The sequence below is a fragment of the Dufourea novaeangliae genome, unplaced genomic scaffold (assembly GCF_001272555.1).
Source record: "Dufourea novaeangliae isolate 0120121106 unplaced genomic scaffold, ASM127255v1 scaffold493, whole genome shotgun sequence".
NCBI classification, from domain to species: Eukaryota; Metazoa; Arthropoda; class Insecta; order Hymenoptera; family Halictidae; genus Dufourea; species Dufourea novaeangliae.
In genome coordinates this window covers 2,405-19,424 of record NW_015374430.1, presented here as the reverse complement: position 1 = coordinate 19,424, position 17,020 = coordinate 2,405, and the positions used below count along the sequence as shown (strand labels likewise).

General features: G+C 40.2%; 1 protein-coding gene across 1 annotated transcript; it reads left to right on the top strand.

Annotated features, from left to right (window-relative positions):
- Positions 1 to 13,225: 13,225 nt before the first annotated feature.
- Positions 13,226 to 14,847, top strand: LOC107193111. The gene is made up of 3 exons (XM_015582503.1): positions 13,226 to 13,498; positions 14,184 to 14,453; positions 14,724 to 14,847. The coding sequence occupies exons 1-3, from the start codon at positions 13,226 to 13,228 to the stop codon at positions 14,802 to 14,804; spliced, it is 624 nt and encodes a 207-aa protein (XP_015437989.1). The 3' UTR covers positions 14,805 to 14,847.
- The last annotated feature ends 2,173 nt before the right edge of the window (positions 14,848 to 17,020 follow it).

Here is a 17,020-nt window from a genome sequence, read left to right as displayed (position 1 = left end):
TAAAGAGTTAAAGTATTGTAGTTCAAACGCTTTTAAGTCCATCGTTACATCCCCGACTGTCCGCACAGTTCCCTTCTGACGTTCTTTGAATTTTACGTATGCAAACAGAAAATGCAGAACCGAGTGACGGCGTAAGGTGGAGTTTTCCAGGGAAAATGCTTGTACGGCGAATCACGGGGCCGACCTTTTTAATTAGTGGCCCGAGCACAACACGGACGCCGGGGTTATATTCGTGAAATGTAATCCGCGTAATTACGACCTCCTCTTTAATTCTGATATCGACGCCGGCGATACGCAGTTTCGGAGAACTCGTTTAATTCCGACGGAATGATTAATCGCTGAGAAAGCGTTTAACAGACTGGCGCGCTGGTGTTGAGCAGATTCCATTTAATCTGGGCGAAAAACTGCTTTAAACATATAGGTTTAGAGTAAGTGTGTTAACTCTGCTATGGTCCTCAGTTCAGCTATGCACTGCCATTCATAATAACTAATACCACCAATAATACCACCAATAATAAACCATAGTACTAGGACACTTAGTCTCTATGAAGAAAATATGATGTTCCGTGTAATGATATAAAACTGTCAGTTATTTATATTAACCGGGATATGCCTGCATTTCTTTCGTGTTGTTTTTTTCAAAATAACATCAGTTTCCTTCTAGACTTGGAGTTTAAATGGAACATATTAATGAACTTCTTGTATTGCTGTGAATTAATTGGAAAAAAATGGCTATCATTCCAGAAGGATGTTAACCAGACATAACATGTGCCAAAAATCGCAAAATAAAATTACCTTACAATCATCCTCCTGGAAGGATGATAGGCCTATCTGTGTAAAGGAATTATTTACACAAATTCCTGAACAAATACGTTCCAAAATATATTGAGCGAAAAGTATGCGTACGAATTCAAATGGATCTAGCGTCCAATCTGTACGAAGATTAATAATTTCTGTTCTCAAAGGGTTAAAATACCCCGTGAGCCTCAAAGTTTCCAATTCTCTACGAAAAGAAAAAACACATTTCACTATCCGTGGATTACTACGGCTTACGAAACACCGGGTAATATTGAAACCGACCTCGGAACGACGGTGCCATTGTGTCGGCAGATTCAATTTCAATTTCTCCCGGGCACGATACTTCGTTAAGGGCACTCGTTCGGATCCTTCATGCCCGAAAGAAGTGCTTCTCTCTCCTCGACGCAGCAGGTCTCAATGCAATTTGAAGCCAGGAACCGTTGTCGCGGCTCGTCGCTCTCATGGGTTAACCGCCCTCCGACCCCGGAAACACTCGTCGGACGAAACTTCGCGGGTAACGCGATTTTCAGGTAAATTTCACTCGTCAACATTGCCATTAGGACGACACGCCATGGCTCTTAGCCGGAGTACTGCACGGGATTTAGTCCAAACACCGTTTCTCCGCTACACGGCCGCGCTATAAGCCACTCCAAAGAACGGCTGGCCTCGATCAAATAGTAAAAACGTTCGATCCCTGGATTGTCCAATGATCGACTGTCCTATTTACTTCCTGAGGTATACTGGTAGCATACAGTACTGGACAAAAGTAGGGGAAAGGTGTCTAAAACGATCCCTTTAAGGCGTAATTTATATAAAGTATTTTTAAGAAGATATGTTGAAATTACAGTTTAACTGGAAACTTTTGCCAGCCATTGTACGTTTATCGTCGGTAGTTCTAGTATCAAACGTGGAAAAATGCGCCTATTAAGCGGAGACTGCTGTAATTCCACAGAAATAACACACTTAATTATCCTTTACCATTTCATTTTAATCTCCACTGTCCCGTTTTGTATCTAACAAAACAAGGTACGAAATCTGTCCCAGTTTCATCATTCATCCTTATGTCCCTCTATATTACGTTCCATGAATATCACGCCAACTTCATCGTCAAAACAACAACGGAATAGTGGAGACTGCACGGGGGAGCATTGCCCGAAACTCACTTGAATATTAATTGGTAATTATCATATCCTCTCTAAACTAATCACGCGTTCGTTCCAGGGAAGAAATGAAAATTTCCGATTCCCTGGAAGAGAATCACGGGAAACGAACTTGGTTCTGTGTTACTAGGAAATCGATGTCAGCGAAATCACGGAAAATTAAGCGGTGTATTAGTCAATTCCGTCTGTCTCTCGCTATTTCGTTCATCCCCGTCTCCCGTTAATTATACTGTTCCCATTGTCGTCCGGCGGGGGCTATTTTCAGGCAAATGAGAATGCATAGCAGTTTGCGCGTTTAAATGAATTTATTCGTCGTCGGCCACCGAATGCACGCCGGTACACCGAATCAATTGACTGCTCTCAGACAAGAACCGGGGACCACGGTTAAAAGTCAAACGTGGAATTTGAATATGAATCGGCCGGTGATCGGGGAACAGGGCTCTTGAGAAGATTTCAATAAAACAATCGGGACACAACGGGGATTATTTTTCCTTTGGAGAGATTGATAGGTCGCGTTCGCGATCCAGATGATAAATTAATCAAATTCAATGGACGGTTCGTAATGGCTAAATGGGGAAATTTTTATCTTTGCATTTATTTGACCGGTTTTGGTCATTATTGGACTGCGGATATTTACATGAATATAAATGTTTATGGACTAATCCGCAGAGAACGGCATTAAATCGGAAATGGTTTTCATTCTATTAACCTTTCACTGGTGAAGTGGTATTAAGGAACAGCTTAAATATTTTTTAATTTGTATTCAATAGCTACTTACAGTTATGCTTGCTTGTTGCAGCCTTTTTTCTTCGGGAGAATACGAAACAACTAGTTGTATAATATGTAATAAGTAGACTGCGGAAGTTTATACAAATTCACAATCAACTAACATCTCAAAGTTAAAATGGAGCGGAATTTTCAATACTCATCTAGAGGCTTTACTACGTTAAGTGTAACACATAGCAGTACTAATGAAAACAAATGATAAATATTGATCAATTCAGCGAAAATCTTTATTCTATCACATTCATCTTCACCTAAACAAAATTCTCACATTAAAATAATCTAAAAATTCCCACGACAAAAGAAAGAAACTTTTAAATATTCAGGTTCCCTTCTTGTAAAACCGACCTCAGCAAGTATACACGAGGTTTGAAAAACGACAGATCGCGGATTCACAGGGATGAACGGAGGTTACGCCGAAGCTAATCGATCGTCTTAACGTGACACGTACTGGAACATTTAAGATCCGTGGAAGCTTTAAAACGCCTGACAGCCCTGGAATCGTGGATGGTTCAACGGAACCAAAAAAAAAAATAAAAAAATAAAACAACGCGATAGAACGGTTAATGGAAAGGAGCGAAGGCGAAGGAGAAGAATAAAAATAGGGTGAGGAACGTTTATTGGACGTTATTAAATGTAATACCCGGAGGCGTGTCCCCCTTTTCGGAACTTTACCGATAACTTCATAATTCCCTAAAACGGAGTGGGGATTCCCAGCCACGGGACTTTCAAGACGTTCCTCTCGCGATGTTTCCCTTCGTAGCTCGGCGACGGTTATTCCGCAGCTTGCCGAAGAATGGCCCATTATACTCCTCTTCTTCCTTTTTCTCCGCTGTCCTCGCCTTTTTTTCCCTACCCCAGCCTTTTTATTCATTTCTTTCCCCTTGGTCCAAATCGATATCGAGAGTTCTTCACTGTTGTCTCATAGTCTGACAAGTAGACCCCCTTCCCCTGTCTAAACATTGGACACTCGTAGCGCCAACTTCCGTGTCTTCTTAATTTTGCGTTTCTGCGGGTGGATGGGGTGGAGGGAAAAGAAGAATAAGTTCGTAGGAACTCGGAGTGCCCGATCCGAGAACGATAGTGTCTGTGGTATTTTCAGGGGGAGGGGGGGATTATTTCACCCTGGATGCGCCTGAGACTCTTGGCACGGGGGGAGAGATGTTTGCTTCTTATTCTTTCAGGATTTGTTGGGACAATATTGGAACTTTTCACGGATTTGTCGGACGGACGAACGAACTCGTTATCCTTTTCGCGTGTTCTCTGTCGAAACGATCTTTGGTGATTTTCTGTTGAAAGACTATGGTTTTCAGGACAGTTTACTCGGGTTTTATACGATAGATACGGCCCTGAAACTAAACGTCCGTTCACGTTAATACCTCTGCTAAATAAAAATGAATCGTTACTCTGTATCAGTCAAGTAAACGAAAGCTAAGATTAAGCTAAACGAAGCTAATTCAATGCGCAAATACCGGCAGTTTGTCGCGAATATCTCGGAAACTAAGCAACTCCCCCCGTTATATGTATGGGAAACAGTTGTTCAAAATATCGAGTTTTACAACATATCCAAAAATCATAGTAGATAGCTTTTCTACAGTTTCACCCACCTAATAGTTAATTAATTTCAATACACAAAATGCAAGTTTGTAGGTGCATTATCGACCAGTTCATCGTTGTAATATTATGTACAATGTACAGACTACACAGAAAAGGGGTTGTACTGTCGCTCGAAAGAAGGGAAAAACAGGGGATCGATGGTTACCAATAGCGTTCGGGACAAAGCACTCAAGAGAAGACGCTTCCCATAAGATTCTCGAGAGATGTTAGGCCGATGGCCGGTTGCCAAGCAGACACAATCCATACTATAAATACTGGGCACGGACACCACCACCACCGTTCCACCCTAGCCTCCATCTCGTTTTCCATTCCGTTCCGCGCGACTACCCTCGTCCTCGAACTTTTTCGTCCAGGGAGCATTCCGCGCTTCGTTAACACGGCCAAAACGTTCGGATCACTTTTCAACGACGGATTCACGCTTCTGTGCCGTCCTCGCGCGCGTGGTTCGCCGCTCGGGACACACATCGACGAGCCCGCTGGACGGAGCCTTCTAATTTCGATCCAGGCGAAACAGAGTAACGAGGGAAAGGGTTGTTTCCGACGTGGAATCGAGCAGATGCTTCAATTGGATGTACCTTGAAGAGGATCACTGAAAACTTGCGGTGGACACTGAAGAGGATGAAATTTCGTATCGATTTCACGTTTGCTGGCTCGAGTACTACAGTAAGTCCTTGATGAGTGTTCGAAGGTTCCTCGGTATTGACAAGGAGAAGTTATATAAAAATATAAACTACAACACCTGTACACCCCACAGAACAACGATATCACAAGTTCATCAATCTTTCTTCCGAAACGAACATCCCGTCATAAAAGTTAACAATACCAGAGAATCCCTAACCGGAACTCCAACGATCCAGAGGAATGTTCGACGGTTAACAATTAATTACCCGTCAAGAAACGTACAAGGGAACATTCTAACCGCGAGGAAACAGCGTCGGGACGGGAAGTTCAGACCAGGGGCTACAAAGCGATTAAGAGATTCATCAAATTGACGTAGGGGGATGGGGTGGGACGGAGACAGAGAGAGATCCTCCCCCAAATACTTGGGGCCGTTTTGCTCATGACGTATCGAGCAACCCTGGTCGTTTATCCAGGTTGTGTTGCCCAGCCTCTAGGGGGGTGAATCACAACGGCAACGGGCAGCGATCGGCAGTAGCCGTTCGCGAGCGGTCGACCCGGCTTTTATTAGACCGGCTGACACCGAGGATCACTGCCAAACTAGGACCGCCGCGGAACAATGGCTTCCACGTATCGGAGCCGACACGCCGCTCGAAAATAACCCGCAACCGACCAGCCCCATTGTTTCCTGTCGCACTCTTTCGCGCGCGCGTGCAACTCCGCCGACCGAAAAGGAAATCGGCGCGCGTAGAATAGCGACGAAAGAGAAAACCCAGAGGATCAAGCAAACGGATCGAGGAGAAGCTGGAGGGTAAAGGGGCAAGAAAGTGCATTGTCGTTTCGGGAACGGTTCGAGTTCGTGGCGAAAGAAAGAGGTCGAAGGTCGTGGCGAAACAGGGTTTCGAGCGGTTTCTGGACGTTTCTTAAGGAACATATCTGGCCCGCGTGCCTACGAGTCCATTCCCCTTGCCTCGATCTTCAACCCCCTGCCACTGGAGGTCCTGACGGGATTCCCAGACGGTTCCTGGATCGATGATAGACTCGCCGAATCACGTCCGGAATCCCACGGATGGCGCTTTTGGCATCGGATGCCGATGATTTTAGTGTGCCGTCATGAAACGGTACTCGTTGGAAGAACGGAACATTGACTGACAAGGGAACTTCGGTAACTAAAAGTTACGATTTTTTTGGACATTTAGTACATTCGTGTGGGACATCAATGGAAATATATAATGTTTGTTTTGCTATTTTTTGATCCTTCGTGGTGGGAACACACCTTCAGGGGATACATCTGCTACTGCAGCCGGTCAAAAAAATGGATTTTCTTTTTCTTGTATTTTGTTATAGCTTAGGATTCTGAAAATGTGTCCCTAAAGCATTATGGTGAAATTCATAAAACTGTCAAACCTATGTAGTTAATAACAAAGACAGGAACAAATGTATGTTATTCTGATATTGTCCCAATAGTAAAAACTGTCAACGTGTTAAGGGATGTTTTAACCCTCCCAAAAAAACAAAAAGTAACCAAAAAAATTGCATAACAATTCTTTTAAAGTCCTCTCAAGAAATCTGCAATATTTCCGAAAAAGAAACATTCGTCACACTCATGAACTACACAGAAATTCGCGAGACGGATGATGGATGGAATTCAGGGAGGCCAGACGTCTGACTATCGATCGGGTCATGATGAGGATTCTTTCCTTCCCCCGGAAGAACGTTAGGGAAACGTATTATTACGCGTTAGAGATGGGTCAATCGTATTTGATAAAATTGACGGTATTGTGCTCGACATAGGTATATACGTGACCCACGACAATGTCCCGGGGAAAGCGGTGAAATCCATCGAAGTAGTAGGAAATGACGCGGAAGGAGGCTGGATGGAAAAGCTTTGGAAGTGCCGGGGCGATTCCGCGAATGGGCACTTTTCATGGGCTAACGGGGAAATTGCCAATTGATATGTACATGGCTAAATATACGAATAAATCCATGTCGTGAATTACGGAGGAGTATTCATGAAGCTGAATACTTCGATCAGGACCGCATGAACGAATATCTGACCCTGAATGACGAACGAAACGCGACGTCTGAAACGATTGAAAATATTACTTTAACGGGAGAAGAAATATTCGTGATAATTTGAAGGGAGAAATCAAAGGTAAAGAAGTAATTCGCACGACTTTACTATTTTCTGCCGCGGATACTCGTTTTCCCCATTGAATTTGCCAATTATTCAAGATTATAAATTTCATTAAAAAATTGATCCTTAATAAATGTTATGTTTACATAGATATCTAAATTAAAATATATGTAAACTATTATATTCAAATTAATTAAAGATTTTTAAATGTTTAAGAATTTGATTAATTAGAGAATCACACTGTGGCTTTGTATAGAAAAAGTAATACACTCGTCCTTTAATTTACGCGGAATATTTGCTCCATGTGGTTCTTCTTTATGCGGATAAAAATCGTCTAAACAGAGCCTGCCTGTACGAAAAAACATTTTCAAGAGAAAAGACAGTATAACTTATAAAAATATTTATTTTAAATAAAAGTTAAAATATTTATTTTAACGCACTTACCGGTACAACAGGTCGACTCGATCTAACAATTCCCTCGAAAACAAGTTAGATCCCATACCACGCGAAAGAATTCAATTTTCTCGGTCCACTAGCTTCGCGACCCAATAAACGCTCTTTCAGACTCTGAACACCATCCGGCATTATTTACGAAATACTAGATTCGTTATTACGGAGACACTGCAGGTATCCTATCGTCGAAGCGTAGAACACCGTTATCGTGTCATCTTCTCCTCTTTTTCCTCTCATCGATTATCGTTACCCCGTAAAGGATTCTGCGAAGCTTAACGCCCAGGACGCCTAGTATCGGGACCGTCCGCTTCCAGCCTCGCAGCGTGTCCCCAGGATTAGTTCCGGCTTTAATGTCCGACGACAAGGGATCTCAAAGGTAATTGAATCGGGACACCGATTCGCCGCAGCTTTAAACCCCACGCCACAACGCATCGATGCCGAGCTCGACCGGTGTATTTTTAAAGAGACTCGGACGTTGCGTCGCGGGTTCGCCACGGGGGACATTTCTAGATTATGTTCGTCCATGTCGGACATCATCGGCTTATTCGGTTTATTCAACGATTAAGATTGTTAAGATGGATTCTCAGTATCACTTCGGACGAGTATGGTTGTTAACCTTCGAGGAAATGTTTTTAGAGGAAACGCTACAAGGAGGTTGTAGAATGGCTGAATGGCGGCTGGCTAGCGACCATTTTTACAGATAGGGAAGTCTACCCTTAATATGTCCAGCTTAACACGGCATTCTTTTACCATAACATGGTTACAGAATTGCAGAAACACCCAAATAATACTATATTCTTAAAGGGTACAAACTATACCTGTTTGTTTTCCAGATCTATCTTGTTAATTACTTCTTGCATAAAATGATTCATCCGATGTATATAAAATGAATTAGAATTAAATTAAATTAAAGAATCCAAACACACGTTTTTGCGTAGATTATAAATTCGATGTTATAGAATTGACAGTAGATTGACTCGAGTCCTGATGGAGGATCAAGGGATTAGATTGAAGAAGTGGCAGCAAATTCGAGTGGCCGCGATCCGCACGGACGGATATGTACGTTATCCAGTTAATTCTTTCTGGATGGCTCGGCGAACAGAACCGGAAGCAATGTTTCTCTTTTCGTGTCAGATGGCCCGTGCTCGTTGGGCACGTCGATTCGACGGTGCTCGGTTTTGATCTACCATGTGGAAGGATCCGATCGCTATGAAACGAGCGTCCGTAGCTACACGAACCAAACCTGTAATCGGATGGCAGAAGATCGCCCCCGTGTGACAACCCAAAAGGTATTCAGCATGTAAACATAATGAACGACATTTCGAACACAGAACGCCCAAACTTCTTTTCCTTTTTTTCGGTAAAAAGAATAGGAAGACGAGAATGAAACGTTGTGGATAACCATACAATCTCGAGACTAGGTCCTAATGTGTTAACAGATGGGATGAAACATCTCAATTCTAATTTCCGTGAAATAAACCATGGAAATGGTAATTTGCGCGAGCATCCACGGCCCCTAGACGAAAAGGAAAATTATTCGTGTGCCGACCTAATGATCATAAAATTCCCAATATTTTTCGCTCGATCGACACAGCGCGTTCCTCCAGCGCGATCCGCTCGGCGTTGCTCCAAATGAATCCGTTCGGGCGCAACGTTTTCACGCGGCCTGAAGATAGGTCATGCTGCAAAAACGTATCAGGCGAGGCTGGCCACGTTAATTCGCAGACCTGTAGGAGGAGGCTTCCAATCGTCTACACTTCAAAGGGAGGGCAAAACAGAGAGTGTACATGCCGTACCGGTTCGAGGCCACCTTCGCACGCACGAATGGTCTTGTGCTAGCCGGAGTGCAAAGGGTTATTTTTAGTGCAATTTGTCGCTCGAACGATACCATAAAGTGAGCCGTGTCGCGTGTGTACCGGCCTATAGAAATTTTCACGTGTTTGTACCCACGACTAAACAGTCGCGTCGTTAAATGTGTCGAGCGGTCGCCAGAGAAAACGATCCGCTTTATAATCCATCGTTTGCCCTTTCATGGAATTCGTACATACAGGTCGTATCATCAAGCCGTGTATGATCGTCTAATGACTCGCCATTCTCTTTTCCCCTCAAAATCACCCAACTTTTGCCTAAAATACTTTCTTATGAAATATTTTCTTTTTATGATATTTCCATGTATCAACTTAAATGCCGCACACTGTGTATCGATGCACCTAAATAAATGAAGGACACAAGTAACGAGAGTACTTTCCGTCAGACCTAATACCAGATTTGCGATTCTTCATTGTCCCTATTGTCTCTTGCATTTTCATAAAAATCGTAAAAGCAACGTTGCGAATCCTACCAGTGGTATTATTCTCGTACTGTTATTTCCTCGTGGAGGTTCGAGCTCGAATAGAGTAAAGAATTCAATCCATAGTCCAGGCTTAAAGCTCTCTAATGGTACAGCGATAACGTATGTCGTAGGATAGGCTCTCCCGACTAGGAGACGTCTAACCACTCCTTTGCAACAGATATAATTGGACTCCCTTAATTATCTCGTCTCTGGATACAGCCGTGAGACGGGCTGGATAACGCATTCGATGCGCATTCAGACACCCGGACCGGAAGATTAACAGCACCAAAGGGAGCAAGAAGGATGTAGATCGCCTCGGCTGAGATATTAAGACGTTCAGCTGATCTGGCAGCCGCGATGCTGCTGAAACGAACCAAGGATACATGTACCGGGGTTCTTTTTTTTCATTGAAAAATTAATATCCAGATGAAATATATGATTCTCATCCCAGATTCGTTGTGCTATGGGGATTCGATAATGTATGCCTTTAAAATTAGCTGTTTGAGCACTAGGTTTGGGTTTTAGTTACGTGAGGACATTACTAACAGGAAATTACTAGATAACAGCGATTATATGTACCTATGTCTTGATAGTAATAGTAGTAATAGTGACATTGTGCCTAAGTATTTTAGTAGGTTCAGAATAAAATAGAAAATTCGTTGCATCTGATGAAATTTTTGCCTTTCACGGTACTTCACCGAGTCCTATAGGCTATAAATATATAAAGTCTAGTAATATCATACATAAATTTAGAAATAACATATAATATAATTCTTTAAAAAATATTTAATAACAGCTTCTCATTTAGAATTCAGCATTTTGATAATAAAAACAGCCTCTTATATTAAACGAAAAATTGCATTTCACCAGAATATCATGAAATATTACGTTATATTATATCTGTGTATGCACTTACATATCATGGTTCGAAATTCGTCCATATTTTTTATCGTAACAACTTTTTTCCCAGCCATCAGTACCCAGATATTAGTTGCTCAAGAGGATGTTAACGCAAAAAATATTTTACAGCGTTATGCTTCAATTAACCTTATCAAGCGCGAGCATTAGTAAAATGTTGAATTTTGTAATGGAATTAATTTACTTTGACGATCAGTCCACCCTGAAATTGAAGCCCGATCAAAGCATGGCCGCCACCTGTTCAACATTTCGCGTATGAAAAAATGTCACTCGTGAAAGTGACCCCCGCCCGCTTTTTGGTATAGAAATCCATCCGAGGATTTAATTTGGCCGAGAACCGAGTGCGTGAGTTACTCCGACCACAAGAACAAAGGAATACTTTTCCGTCGAAATCGTCCCTAATTAGTGGATACTAATTTAAACAAGGAAATCCATTGTCGAAAATGTCTAATAATGTCCAGCGCTTTTTTTTTCACTAAAAAAGAAAACAAGAAGGAAATAAAAATGGCTAAAGTACGTGCTTAGGTAAAAACCACTAATGAAATTGAAAATATATTGCACGTGTTCGGGGTATTAATTCAACGTGGGACAATGTAGTTTCTTATGTAAAGAAGAAAAAATTTTGAATAAACAATCTGTATGAATTTTATTTAACTATCTACTCTTTCGAATTTGCCACGAACCATCTTAAGAAACACTGTTGCTCCGTACCGTCCGTTGCTACATGTCCGTCCAGTAATATCAGGTTATTGTTAACGGCGTTTTACACCCGGGTTCTCCGACTCGAAATCAATAAACCGATTATTGGCCGGGCTTGAACGGAGATTACGTTGCTTTGAATTGACACCCTACCCGCCCTCGCCGCCGCCATGACACCACAGGGTTTCGCGACAGGGCGATCGAGCAGTCCCGTTGGACTTTACGCGACAACGACGACGACGGCCGGACGTCCGTCCCAGTTCCTTTTTTCCCAGCTGTCCGACAGGCGTGAAACCACATTCAATGTAATCCTTGGACGTACACTCCCGCGAAGAACCGGGTTTTTGCTTTTGTGACTCGACGAACTTTACCGCGGAACATTATGGCCGCCAGGCCGTTTTTATTCGCTTACACGCCGGCAGGACAATGGCGCTTGGAAGCGGAGGAAAAATAACGTCTCCGTTCACGGTGAGGCTCGTTTTCACGCCGTCTATTTACTTAATTATATCTATTTACTACTTATATTTGATTGATGAGGTAGTAATTTATAATTGAAATTATAAGATAGTATAAAATGTTATAATTGAAATTTTATACCTGCGGTTAATAGTTTACCATTTCTATTACAATTACTTATAACATGTTATTATTTCAATCATGAACTATTGTATTAACTAAAGGTAGAACTGAGGCCATAGAATTTCTCTTTTAACAACAATAGAATTTTTTATCAAATTTTGATATTTTCGACAGAAATGGAACCGGTTTAATTCCTTCAACGATACCTGGGCACGAATCTCCTCGATTTTCCCGAAATTACATAACGATGGTTCAATTGCCAATCGACGTTTATTAAAAATCTCTGGCTCAATGCATTACAACGTCGACAGAGTTCGCGTAAAATTTTATTCCCGTTCGTACAGGCAGCCGCGCGATATAATGGTCTCGTTCCACGAAACGTGTTGACTATTCGAATGAAACGTGAAATAATTTATAAATCGGAGAGCGTTAGAGGTACATCATAACATCGACAAAAATGTATTCTATTGTCGAATGTGAAATCACAAAAATTTAAGAATAAATGTGTCTTTCAATTATAATTCGGTACGTTAAATAATTACAATAAAAAATTTAGTGTGTATAAAATTTTTAGTATCGTAAAATCAATAATCGTTATCTCACGAAAGAATTCGGAGTTCCTCGTTAAACTTACTATTATTATAACTGAGCTGACGACGTTTATGTAAATTCATTTTTTCCCTCGTCAATTTTTAGAAACAGGAATTAAATCCTCTCCAATTAATCACTCTGCTAAACCTCATTAAAAAGTCAGCGTTACACCTGGGGACTTCTCCATGTCAATGCCGAAGAACTTCCGAATCCTCATCGAGGATTTACTGTATATTGCCATATGGGACCACTATGCATTCAGGCATTAACACAAATGAGGAACAGATTTTTAAAGTCTTTTCAATACATTGAAACTCAAGGACGAAATATTATCTCTGTTCGATTACCATTCTAATTAGTTTTCAAATTTCATTTCAATATTTTCCGACAATTAGAGACAACTCCGTAGCAACACCCCTAATATTCCAGCAGAAGCTTCGACTCGGTTTCGATTTATTTACCCAGAGGGCGTCGAACCGATGGATCCGTCGATCGTTGCTACAATGTTACAATTGTCGGCAGACTGTACGCCGTGAAACAATGGGTCTAACCGTGGGTCGTATGCCGAACACATGGGATTGTTTACTCGAGGAGAAAGATCGCGTGTTGTATTGGAGCGGTGAAGTCCTAGCGCGAGTGGCCGACAATGTTAACCAGGAGGAGTCGTTTCAAATTGATTATGGGAACGAGTACATCGATCGAAAAGTTGATTCGTGGATAGAAACCAGCTGGATGAGAATCAACAAAATTCTCAGCAGACGCTGGCACTTGTCGGACGAACGTAGAACTCGTCTAATTAGAGGAATCGAGCAAGTGATTACTATTGTTTCTAGTGCAATGTTCTGTAATAACGAGTTTATTTGTTTGCGATGCTTCTTTTCTTTTGTGTACACGGTGTTTAAAAAAGATTGTGTTGAAAGTCGAATGCACATAGTATTTGCGAAATAAAGGAACAATGGTGCTGGAATTATCTGTTGTTATTGAACGTTGTCGTTCATAAATGGAGCAGATTTCAATTGTAATGAAACTCTAATCCTACAGAATATTGAAGATATAACCATAGATTCTAGGAATTATAGGAAATATAAACACGAAACACAGTGAAGTAAAAGCATTTGAAGGATTATCGAAGTTTTCCTTTTATTTGTTAACAAAGTCCTTGGTGGTTGAAATGAATTTGGTCTGATTTATGTGAAACAGATTGTGAAAATGATCTATAACGTAATATAGTCATAACTAACCCTCGCAAGTTTATGCAAATTTAGTTTTACTCACTAATATAGAAAAAACAAAGCTGCACTGAATTGTGTTTCCTATACTAGGGATTTTAAAATGTTAATAATAATACAGAGATACTATTAAATTTTACTAGACACTTCATTCTGCTACATTTTTCAAATCAGAAGGTGCTATAAGTGCATAAAAATCTGCAGTCTAATTATAGTATACGTGGAAAACCAATAATTTCATAGGTTTCACACATTGTTCTTTAATCTAGATTAAAGATGCACTCAGGATGAAGATGCGAGAAGATTACAGACGTGGGTATAGAGACATACGAAAGCACACGGAAAAAGTGGACAATTTGGGGAGCCAACAACGTAGGATACACGCTAAAATTCATGAACTCGAGACCACCTGTGCCGGGAACGTGAGGAAATTCCAGAAGAAGTTTGGTCCTCTGCGACTGAAAACGTTCAGAAACCTCAGGATAGGGGAAAAGATGATGTTCGAAGAAATGAGACTAAAAACAAAATTCTTCAGACGGGTATAACTTTCGTTATTTTCTTATTTCTATTGGATCAAGTTATATATTTCTAGTATATTTATTTACAATTTAATTATTAATAAAATTATTTCATTTAAATGAAATATCGATTTATAAGTTTTACTCTGATTGAGAATGTGTAATAGTTAATGTCAATTATAAAATATTTTGGACCCACATTTTAAAAGAAATATTGATGTTATTCATGAGTCAATCTAAATACCACTTTAATTAAAACAATAACAATTCCTTGTATTTTTTGTACAATAGATGTATGCCATTGATCACGAGAATATGAAACTATGTACCAAGAGTATCGACAAGCTTATGGAAAACATTGGACTGAGCTAGACTCAAGGAACGATAATGAAGAAAGTACAAGTCAAAACGTATAACGAAGCAAAGGAACGAAAAAATATTTGAATATTTTTTATTGATGGGTAACATACTACCCAAATTTTTTTAAAGATATTTTTATAGTGGTATAGAGAGTACAACAACTGTTATTCAAAACAGAATGTAATAAACTGTACTTCAAAATAATATAAAAAATTTAGTTGTATCTAAAATAGTTTTTATTTCATTTCATTGTAAAATCATATCGTTCTTATTGGAAAACCCTTTGCAAGCTATTCCTTTGGAAAATATTGATTCTACATTTCCCCTAGACACTTCCAATTCGGTACTTCCTAACCTACGTGTCTGCTCGTAACACACTATATCTACTTACCTACCAAGAAAACACGCTACCAAAGTTGCACTACGATCGTCTAGGCTCACGTAGAATTCCCAAGATCAATTTCCCCTATAATCGAAGTCTGTACGAAAAAATTTTATTCCAGGTCGCAGACTAATAATTTTGGAATACTGAAATGGTACGGGGGCATCTGACGCCCCCGAAGCATGGGGCAGAAAATTACATTACATTGCATGTTGCGCCACACTTAATAAAACTTACAACGTTTTTATTTTATTTCGAACTCTAATAGGGTCTTAGAATAAACAAATATCTTTTTGATTCAAGTTCTGTACATCAATCAATAAAAATTTATATTTGCATAAATGTCCCTAGTGTACGTACTCGTTATCCAACTAGAACTATGTGGACTATATCGTAAACGACGTTAGGGTAGGCTCGCTCGGCGATTCTCATTGCCAGGAAAACAGAATGCACGAGAAAGTCGCTGAATGCTTGGTCTCAGGGCCGTGAACAAGCATCTCTGTTCAGGTAGTACGTTTTTCGAAACTTTACATCCTATTTTACACTGACAGAAGCAGGGTATGCCCATTTATTAAACTATTTTGTCTTTTTTTACATACCATTTAGTAATTCTTTACTATAATAATCAGAACGAATGATTAATAGTCAGCTACTATACCTGACATTGAAAATTCTATTAACTACTCCCTATTGAAACACCGTTATTAAATCTAAACGAATTTTTTAAATAAACCGTTGGTTGTAACGGAAGAAGAATATTTATATTTAGTTAAATGAAAAAGTAGTAATATATATTCAAAATTGTCATTTTTTCTACAAACGATAATAATTATTACTGAATTTATATACCGTTTCTTAGCTTTTAAAGTAACAGTTATGCAGTATATGATACTGATAAGATACTAATGATATGTACTAAATGAAACACTGCAAATATGAAGTAGGGAGAGGAAAGTCTTATTAAAACAAATATTCCCACACGTTTCATAAATTAACTTGTATGCATTACTCTACAAGTTACACTTAAACACAAATATATATCACAAGTTGAAACATAATTATTAAAATGCACTCATCGATGCATTTAAAATTAATATGCGTTCAAATCCGTCGCACTATTCACGATCGAGAAATATTACCTTAATTACTAAAGTTTCAAACGAATTTAACGATTTATAGCAATTTTGATATTCCGAATAAAAATTTGAAATTTATAACCGTATATTGAGAATAAAACTGAATATTCGAAACGGTTGGTGATGACTGAAATAGATACATACCTGCGTACGTTTCGCGGGCTTTCTTCGTACGGATACAAACAATGGCACGTCCAGAAGTTTATCTCCTCGCCACGGTCACGGTGCATGGACCCGTCACAAGTCCAACGACGTCGAAAATCTTCGTACTTCGTATGTTCTTACACGAGTTATTTTTTGCCCGAATTGAAACACTGTTGCTAAACCACGACGTTTCGGTAGCACAACGACGGTCACTGGAAGCCGGACAGTACCAGGAGAACAGACATATCGAGGAGCAGTTTCTTCTTGGCCGTTAGAACGGTAACTGACACCATCTGGTGATACCAATGAAACATAAAATTCATTTCTCACTCTTTATAGTGATCATTATCGACATCTGCCGGCACAAAATTGAACTAAACTTCATTGGTCCTTGATTTGTTGTAGACAGCTCTGTAGAGGACCAAATTTCCAGGAAATGATCAATTAACGAGCGTCAATCACCCGTGCGCTTTCCCCACCAATCGTCCGTTCACTTATGCAACGCAACTATATGTATATAGGGTGGGCTAGTATTCGCACTTTTTGATCACCTTACTATCTCCGTT